At 44.0% G+C, this 9,802-nt stretch overlaps 1 protein-coding gene across 1 annotated transcript; it reads right to left on the bottom strand.

The window, feature by feature from the left end:
• Positions 1-4,712: 4,712 nt before the first annotated feature.
• LOC120915222 (extensin-like) lies at positions 4,713-6,171 on the bottom strand. The gene is made up of 2 exons (XM_040325552.1): positions 5,910-6,171; positions 4,713-5,832 (listed from the first exon to the last, which is right to left on the bottom strand). The coding sequence occupies exon 2, from the start codon at positions 5,703-5,705 to the stop codon at positions 4,779-4,781; it is 927 nt and encodes a 308-aa protein (XP_040181486.1). The 5' UTR covers positions 5,706-5,832; positions 5,910-6,171; the 3' UTR covers positions 4,713-4,778.
• Between the last annotated feature and the right edge of the window lie 3,631 nt (positions 6,172-9,802).

Genomic DNA, 9,802 nt, shown 5'->3' with positions numbered 1-9,802 from the left:
TATAACAGTGTATATTTGCTGTCCCCTCAAAATAACTCAACACACAGCCATTAAAGTAGTTAGCTCATTATGAAATACTCACCTTAGATCAAAGCCCCCGCAGTGGTCATCGTACACGGCCCTGGCCGGCCACATCGCTCCTGGGGTTACTTCCGGGTATTGCAGGCTCTGGCGCAGTGATTGGCCGGAGCCGCAAATGCATCACTCCTGCCGGTAACGGCACACTAACTCAAGTAATACTTGAGGGAACCATGAATGCCAACACTGTACTGTGAATACTAAAGCCAAGCATGATTCCCTCCCTTCAGAGACTGAGCCTCAGGGCAGTATTCCAACATGATAACGATCCCAAACACACCTTCAAGACGACTACTGCTAGCTAAAGAAGCTGAGGGTAAAGGTGAAAGACTGGCCATGCATGTCTCCAGACCTAAACCCCATTGAGCATCTGAGGGGCATCCTCAAACAGAAAGTGGAGGAGCGCAAGGTCTCCAACATCCACCAGCTTCCTGATGTCGTCATGGAGGAGAGGAAGAGGACTCCAGTGGCAACCTGTGAAGCTCTGGTAAACTCAATGCCCAAGAGGGTTAAGGTAGTGCTGGAAAATAAAGGTGGCCACAAAAAAATATTGACAATTTGGGCCCAATTTGGACATTTTCACTTAGGGGTGTACTTACTTTTGTTGCCAACAGTTTAGACATTATTGGCTGTGTGTTGAGTTATTTTGAGGGGGACAGCAAATTGACACTGTTACATAAGCTGTACACTCACTGCTTTACATTGCAGCAAAGTGTAATGTTTTCAGTGTTGTCACATGAAAAGGTATAATAAAATATTTACAAAAATGTGAGGGGTGTACTCACTTTCGTGAGATACTGTATAGAAAAAAATCAGGCGTTTTAGAGCAATGTGTTATTTATTGATTAATCAAAGATAGAGTTTTTGACCACAGTAACCGTGGACATCTTTTGTTCAAACCTAAGACAGCTTTTCAAGAGAAGACACTCATACAAAATTAAAAAAATGGTGGTGGAAATGTAATGGTTTAGGTTCGCTTCAGAGCCTTGGCAGCATGCAGTCAAGTCAACTATGTGGTGAGCTATGTTGCAGATGCCTTGACAATGGTGTTTTGTACTCTCAGTGCATTGACAGCTACTGTATTATAAGTGTGTTCAGGTGCCATTCGATATATGAGGTGGTATCAAAAGGTTTCGAGACTAGCTCTGTTTACAAGAAAGTATATTTACCTAAGTTTGCACACTGTCACCTTCAAAATTGTTCCCTTGCATAGCAATACAGCATTTCTTCCACATGTGGAATGTGTCCTGGAAGTCTTTTTTTCGAAGAGCATCAAGCACCTTCTGCTATTCGCACTGGATGTTCGCAATGGTGTCGAAACAGCAACCTTTGTGCTGGATCTTCAACTCATTGCAGCATCGCCAAAAACTTGCCAAATCATGTCAAACGTCTCTGTGGCAGATTTGCCCAGTTTCGTGCAGATTTCATCTTCGCTCTTCGTTCTAACTTGCTGTCCATGATGAAAAAGCAGTGGCAGAAAAGCACCATTTGCACGCCTCCCAACGTACACAGGACGATGTCTTTTGGCACACTGACTTATAAAGGGCAGTGCTCCCTGTGACTGTGTATGCAGCCTTGTGCTGCTATCAGTTGGCGTGTTACAAAACTAGTCTCCAAACTTTTTCATACCACCTCATAGAATGGCACTGCAATACATATCATATGGCGCATTAATGTGTGGTAAGGTAACGCATGAATGTGAATGGGCCTTTTAACCTCTTCTTCTGCAGGCAACTTTTTGGGACTTTTAAAAGGCTTTATATCTATAAATTGGAACTTTAAAGGGTAACTGATTCTGGTAACATACCTTATTTCAGCCTCGATCCAGCGATATTTACTGAACGATCCTACCCAGCACCTCACAGCCTCAAAGATACCCTGCAGCCTGCTCCGCCGCACATTACACATACACGCCATGACCTTGTCAGCTGTTATCATGGTGACCTCCAGCAGTCCTGGGAAGTACAGCTGTCCCATCGGAGCAAATGGGTCCGTTGTGCCTTAGTTCACATGCAGTCATTTTAGAGAGGTGCATTCTTAGAATCCCCTGTCTGCTGCAGATCTGGTCTGGTTTCCAGTAAACACAGCTTCTATAGAGTTAAAAGGTGCTGCAAATGAAAAGCATTCAAATTGCATTAATATTGTCAAGAATACTTTTCTTTACATATATTAGTTTCCTGCATGTGTCACACACTAACTATTGGATATCTCCATTGCTACATGTTTCATTGTTTGCACAGACACATTTTAGTACACTAAAAATTCCTTTTATATTTGCAAAACTTGGTTTCCAGCATGCCTTTTCTGCTCCAGTATTTTGTCCTATGCAAGTAAATTCTTAAAGGATCAGTTGTATAGCTAGGCAAGGTGACAAGTGAGTGTTTCTGTCAGATAAACACGCAAGCAGCATGACATAAACGCATAGCAATGCTTTGGTTTGGTAGAACAAGCAAAACACATCCTGCAAGAGCAGAAAATGACTGGGACCCCTGCTGTGTTGTGTGATCACATGGAGAACTTTCACTCAGCTCCCCTTTCATTACATCATGGACACATACTATATTATAGATGTTGACAATGTGCATAAAATAAGCACATATTACAGTCTAATCACAAATGTGTCTTATTCTATAATTTCAGGGATATAACCCAATAGGAATGAGGTTTGGGCTCACAGCTACCACGGGCTTGAGGCAGTTCAAGATTTACCGTTCAGGTGAATTTAGATTTAGATTTGTCCAGAAGAATTAAACTATGATGCAATGCATGGCCTTTGAACTATGGCCAGCAGGCTAGGATGGGCAAGTAAGGCTTTTGAATTCGACCCCAGCACAGTGCAGCAGTGTCAGTGAATTGAAAGCTATAGTAAAGAAAGCTGACAATCTGCATAGGGAGAGATTAGGGCCAGTTAGGAAGCTGTACAGTAAAATATTGGTTTGCGAGTAAGGCTGCATTCACACCTAGGCGTTGGCGTTACCAGGCGTTTTTACGCGCGTTTTTTTCGCGCGTTTTGGTGCGCGTTTGCGCGCGTTTGTGCGCGTTTGCGCGCGTTTGAGCAGAGCGACGTCCAGCGTTTTTTTTTTTTTTTTTTGACCAATAGTAAAATAGATCACCTCTGTCATCATTTGTTGCTATGTGAAAGGTTTTTTTTTCCTCTTCCTGGGTGATAATTCCTCTTCCGGGTCATCCTTGTGCTTCTGACTCAATTGTGAAAATGAGTGATGACGAGATGGCTTTGTTCATGGCAGCAGCCACTGCTAGCCAATATCTTGTAAACGAGAGGCAGAGAAAAAGGAAGAGGCAACGCAGATTTTGGATACACCCCGTCATTGCTGATCGGGAAGAAAGAGGGCAATTTTGGGTGATGTACCAAGACCTCCGTGACCATGAAGACAAATTTCTGGACTACACCAGAATGTCCATAAAAAGGTTAGTAAAAAATGATCTGGAATCATTTATTTTTTACATTGTACCATTTGGGTTGCCACCTTTTCTTCAAGTCAAACATGTACACTTCTGCGGTGCACAACTATTTTTTTTAATACTATGAACTATACATATATTTTGTTAGTATTTTACATTTCTAATCATATGAATATAATAAAAATAGTCCCCTTTCCATTGCAGTGCACAGAGTTCCCCCTTTACATTAGAGTCCACAGAGTTCCCCCTTTACATTAGAGTCCACAAAGTTCCCCCTTTACATTACAGTGCACAGAGTCCCCCTTTACATTACAGTGCACAGAGTCCCCCTTTACATTACAGTGCACAGAATCCCCCTTTACATTACAGTGCACAGAGTCCCCCTTTACATTACAGTGCACAGAATCCCCCTTTACATTACAGTGCACAGAGTCCCCCTTTACATCACAGTCACCCTTTTGCATCTCAACTCCCAGATTTCCCTTTCACTGTATGGGTTAACCAACATAATCTGATTGAAGCGAGACCTCAAGATACTCAGACATAAGGGATGCTCTGTGAACCATGATCTAAGTGGGAAACCGAGATCTCTGATGTACGGAGAGGACTCCAATGTGAGAACTCTGATTTTTCCTAGTGTACTCACCAAGAGGCAGGATAGAGAAAGGGGGTGGGTGCTTCTGTTAGACAGCGATGGAGGGTGAGCTCACTCACCCCTTGGCAGATAGCACATCTCATCCTGGTATATCTGTGGCTGCTGGGTTGTAAGTTTTCATCCCCTGCAGCCATTAACCCTGCCGGAAATCCATATTCTGGTCAGAAAAATCTGTCAGAGTGTCAGGCAGTCTGAAACCCGGACACATGATTCCAAACCCGAACTGTTCTGGTGAATCCCGGAAAGGTGGCAACCCTAGTACCAATCCATTGCCAATTTTAAATTTCATTTTCCTTTACAGCTTTGATGAGTTGCTGGAATTGTTGATCAACAGATTGCAGAGGATGGACACCTACTTCCGCAACTGTATCCCCCCTGTGGAGCGACTTATCATAACACTGAGGTAATTTTTATTTAGCGCTTTGAATGTAATACACTCTATTATATATATATATATATATATATATGTGTAATAAAAACCAAACAAAAATTCTGTAGGAACAAAATTATTTTAATATTTTAATCAACCAAAACATTGGGTCTTTTTTTTTTTATTATGAAAATATACACAAAGTGCACAAATACACAAAATATACAAAAATGTTTTATACATAATCCTTATTTACAATTGCTGTAAATTTGGGGAGGAGTCCTCTTCCCCGTGCGGTGACATGGCGACCGACAGTGCGTGGGCAAAAGGGGGCCAAGTGGAGGTGGTGCTGTCTTCCCCTGACCAATTGGAAGGTGGTGTTGCTTGTGGTGGTGGTGGTGTTCGTGTTGGGGCATTCCTGAAAGTCGATTGTCTCGGTCGATGTGGGTAATGTGATGTAGGTGTAGTCGTTAACGCAGGGTAAGTAGAAGGTGGTGGGTGGTAAGAAGAAAGTGTTGTAGGAGGCAGAGTACTGTATGTGACAGGTGGTGTTGAGAGATGAGGAAAAGGAGAATGAGGGTGGTAAGAAGAAGGTTGTGTATAAGGAAAAGGATTCAGAGAAGTGTGAGTGGAAGGTGTTGGCACAGGAGGTAAATGAGATAGAGTGGTGGTGAAAGGATGGTGCGCAGAAGTCGGTGGTGGTGTTGGTCGAGGAGGTTGGTCGGAAAGCTGTGGTCCTGTCCAAAGGGTAACGGGTGGTGGGGAGAAATGGGTCGTGGGTGGTGTTGGGACATGCTCGGTCCGTTTATTGGCATATGGGCCATAGGGTGGTGGTGGTTCGGATAAATCGTCAGCTTCTGTCGGGGGTATAAATGTCGAGATGTATCTAGCCGTACAGGACAGCACCACCGCTTGCAGATTTGGGGGAACTTTGTCGATTAGTTCCCCCAGACATTTTGCTACATTTTGGCCATACGATCTGTTGCTCATCCGGTCAGACATGTTGGTCATAATGTCCAACATACGATCCAGGGCTGGATCCGGAGCAGGAGCCCTCCTACGCAGAGCACGCGGAGGTCCAATATGCGCAATGTTAACTGGGGGCTGCTCTGCAAGTGGTCTTGTTGCATTAGAAGTTGATGCCTCGGAGTGCTGCGGTTCCGGCTCCAGAGTAGCCATCGCTTGATCCCCCGATGCCACGCTCTCTCTGTCCCCTCTCTCTGCCACGCTCTCTCTGTCCCCTCTCTCTGCCACGCTCTCTCTGTCTACTACAGCTGTGGCAGCCTCGTCCCAGCAGCTTTCAGTACTGAAAAAAGAAATCATGTATTCAAAAATAATTTTAAAACATTTGGTTTACCGAGCAAAGTACAGATAATGGTTTACCTCCCCAAATCCAGCACCGGTCTCAGAAACTCCAATTCCTTTGCATGAACGTATTCTCTCACCGAACATGCTCCACTCCCACTTCGCCGCTGCTCCCGCTGTGCCTTCAGCTGGCGAGCGTAGGCGTCCCTTATACTCTTCCATCTGAGTTTTAGAATTTTCACTGTAAAAAATAAAATAAAATAATATATATTATTTTCTTTGTAGGTATCTATCAACTGGACAATCGATTGCAAGTCTGCATTACTCGTTTCGTATTGGAAGATCTACTGCCAGTTATATAATTCGGGACACCTGCAGTGCCATTTGGGAAGTCCTGAAACCCATTGTGTTTAAAAAACCGGCAGCAGAGGACTGGGAAAAAATTTCCCAAATATTCTGGGAACGCTGTAACTTTCCGAATTGTCTAGGAGCGATCGATGGGAAACACATCAGAATTGTTAAGCCCATGGCTAGTGGGAGCCAGTATTTCAATTATAAGAAATACTTTTCATTCGTCTTAATGGCTGTGGCTGATGCCAATTATTGCTTTACCTATATTGACATTGGTTCCTATGGAAGTAGTGCAGACTCTGCGATTTTTGGGAACTCCTCTTTTGGGCAATTACTTCGAACAGATGGTCTGGACCTTCCACAAAATAGTCCACTCCCGGGCACAAACGGCCCTCCCCTACCAAGTGTCTTTGTGGGTGATGAGGCTTTTGCTCTGAACACACACCTACTTCGGCCTTATTCAGGACATAATCTGAACGAAGACAAACGCATATTCAACTACCGGCTTAGCAGAGCACGCCGCGTAGTTGAGTGTGCTTTTGGAATTTTGGCGAACAAGTGGAGGGTTCTCCACACACCGATTGTGCTCAACATGCAAAATGCCATTAGTGCTGTAGAAGCGGCGTGTGCCTTGCACAATTTTGTCAGGCAGCGCGATGGTCTAGATTACGAGGAGCCAGTCCATGAGACTCTGGAAAGAGCTCATTGGACTGGTGTACGTGGGAACACACAGGGGACACATGTCCGTGAACAGTATGCGGCATACTTTGTCTCTCCTGAAGGGCAGGTCCCTTGGCAGCTCAATTCCATTTAATTTATTGAACTTTTCAGCTTTTGACACGCTTATTTTGTGAAATATAATCTTTACTATGCTGTTTTGTGGAAAAAAAATAAAAAATGATTCATGTTTTAAGAAGTCTCATTCTAATTTTATTTTGATACAGTTTTATCATTGGGTTCAATAGCCCTATGATATTGTGTGCCATTTTATATTAGTGACATTCTATCTATTGTAAACTTAGTTTATGTATTTATTCTGTGGTCTAATAAAGGGCCTGTAAGTGACCGCCTAGACGTGGGTTGGGGGTCCGATCAGGACCCCCAGGGTACATCCGGGGGTTAAGTGGCTCTATATGTGTCCCCCTGCGTGTCACTTTCTCCTCCTGTGTAAACACAGGGAGAGGGAAGTGATGACACTGACACCAGTACACGTAGGCACAATCCCCTTTTGGATCTCCAATCCACTCCCCCATCCCCTTGTCACAGTATCAATGAATGCAGTGAACATATATTTACTGATCACTGCAGGCAGAGTGTAGGTCCTGTGTAGCCCCCGTCCCCACCTGACGCTGTAGTCGCTAGGTCGATTGAATTTTTTAATTTTTTTAGATTAAAGATGTGTAAAATAATATTTTTTTTGAAAAATGTCACTAAATTTTTGGATTATTAAAAATCACAGAGGGGATCAAATATCACCATTAATAAGCTCTATTTGTGGGAAGAAGAGAACGCAATTTATGTTTATAAGCCATGTCGCATGACCGCACAATAGTCATATTTGTAAAGACACATTTTTAAACTTAACAGCATATTGGTACGGTAATAAATGCCTACTGTAACGACAAACAATCATTCCATTATTTCATTAGTGGCATTTTGTATTTCTGTTATGTTTTTTGATAGAGTTTACCTTTGCTATCATGGGACTTATTTATCCGTGCCCAGTTCTCATAGATTTGGCTCCCAATAGAACACCAAGCGTCCCAACGGGTGGTCCTCATTTTGTAGCCTGGTGCCCTGCTGTCATAAAGACAGGGGTGCTCCTTCACCATCCTGATGAAATTTTCAGGCTCCAGCATCGAAAGGGTTCTATCAAATTCGGCCTCCATTGATAAAAATGTGACTTTTCTTTATTGTAAGTAAAGTAAAATGGTGATTTCACAAGTTCCTGTTAAAAAATATGTCATTTCCTGTTTTGTTTTGGAGCTGTATGGGCGTCAAAACGCGCGTAAAAACGCGCATAAAAACGCTTGCTGTCGCGCGATACGCTCAATTCGCGCGTTTCCCATTACTTTCTATGGTAAAAAAAAAACGCGCGGAAACGCCTATGTCGCGCGCTTCGCGCGACAAAAAAAGGTCCGGGACTAGTTTGAGCTTCGCGCGACAGGCGTTCAGGCGTTCAGGTGTGAACAGGCACCATAGTAAACAATGTTAAATCTGCCCTCCCGCGTTCGTGAGCAGTGCGTTTCAGGCGTAAAAACGCCTAGGTGTGAATGGGGCCTAACTTGGTCTGCGAGTGTTTTACAAGAGGAGCAAATTTTCTTTGTAAATCTTCCTTGCAATACGAGTGTAGAGCGATCTGAAAGCGAGGCTTGAAGCACTCGTTGAGTGCAGCGTGGAAGGGATGATGTCGATGGCGGTACGAAGGACGCTCTACAGTGCCTTGAAAAAGTATTTATATCCCTTGACATTTTCCACATTTTGGTGTGTTAAAACCAAAAACTTAAATGTATTTTATTGGGATTTTATGTGATAGACCAACACAGAGTGGCACATAATTGAAGTGGAAGAAAAATGATAAATGGTTTTCCATTTTTTTTATAAATAAATATGTGGACAGCTTTACCCCGGATGCCTGCACACTTAGATGTGCATGTTTTAATTATCAGCCATGTGAGTTGCTAAATGTTGTACCTTCATTAAATGTAACAATATTGCTACACTTAAGTCTCGTACACATGATCGGATATCTGATGGAATCTAATCCGATGGATTTTTTCGTTGGATATCCGATGAAGCTGACTTTCATCAGTCTTGCCTACACACCATCAGTCAAAAATCCGACCGTGCCAAAACACGTGATGTAAAACACTACGACGTGCTGACGTCCTGTGTCGCTACTATGCCCATCAATTGTCGCCACTGTGCCCATCAATTGTAGCCACTGTGCCCATCAATTGTCGCCACTGTGCCCTGTAAAATGCTGCCAGATTGCCACCTCCCCCCCGCCCGGCACTTTCCTTTCTGGGGTCAGCCATCCTCCTTCCACAGCCCCTTGATGTCTTCTCCCGCCCTCGAAGACGCTTCAGCCAATCAGGTTACCGGTGAACCTGATTGGCTGAGACGCCTGTCAGTGTTAACCAGGGAATGCACCCCTCGTGCGTCCCCTGGTTAACTATTTGGAAGCCGATTACAGCCCTCAGGCTGGCTCTGATAGGCACTTCCAAAGCCAACCAGCTGCCGTTATTCAGATGGCCGGCGCTCACCAGGGGGCCGACCATCTGAATAGTGGGTGGCAGCGACAATACATGGATTCATGCAATGCATGAATCTATGTATTGTTAATCAGTGGCGGTGCAGGAGAGAGAGGGGGCGGCGCTCCTGCGCCCTCTATGAACGCACCGCCACTGCTTATTAGAATTGAATTAGCTTATCCCTAGTTGCAACTAATGGCTGAAGTGGGTAGTCTCACATAACGTCCCAGTCTTCACTGTCTCAGAGCCATCTACAAACATCATTGAAGGTTTTCCTCTTCCGCTGCGGGTCAGCCGAAAAGTCAGGGAAAAGAAGAATGAATGTGTTGCCATAGTTGAGTGTGGGATGGTTTTGCTGGTGTAAGA

The sequence above is a fragment of the Rana temporaria genome, chromosome 1 (assembly GCF_905171775.1).
Source record: "Rana temporaria chromosome 1, aRanTem1.1, whole genome shotgun sequence".
Taxonomy (NCBI): Eukaryota; Metazoa; Chordata; class Amphibia; order Anura; family Ranidae; genus Rana; species Rana temporaria.
Note: the sequence above shows the minus strand (reverse complement) of the source record. Positions and strands in the feature narration are given on the sequence as shown.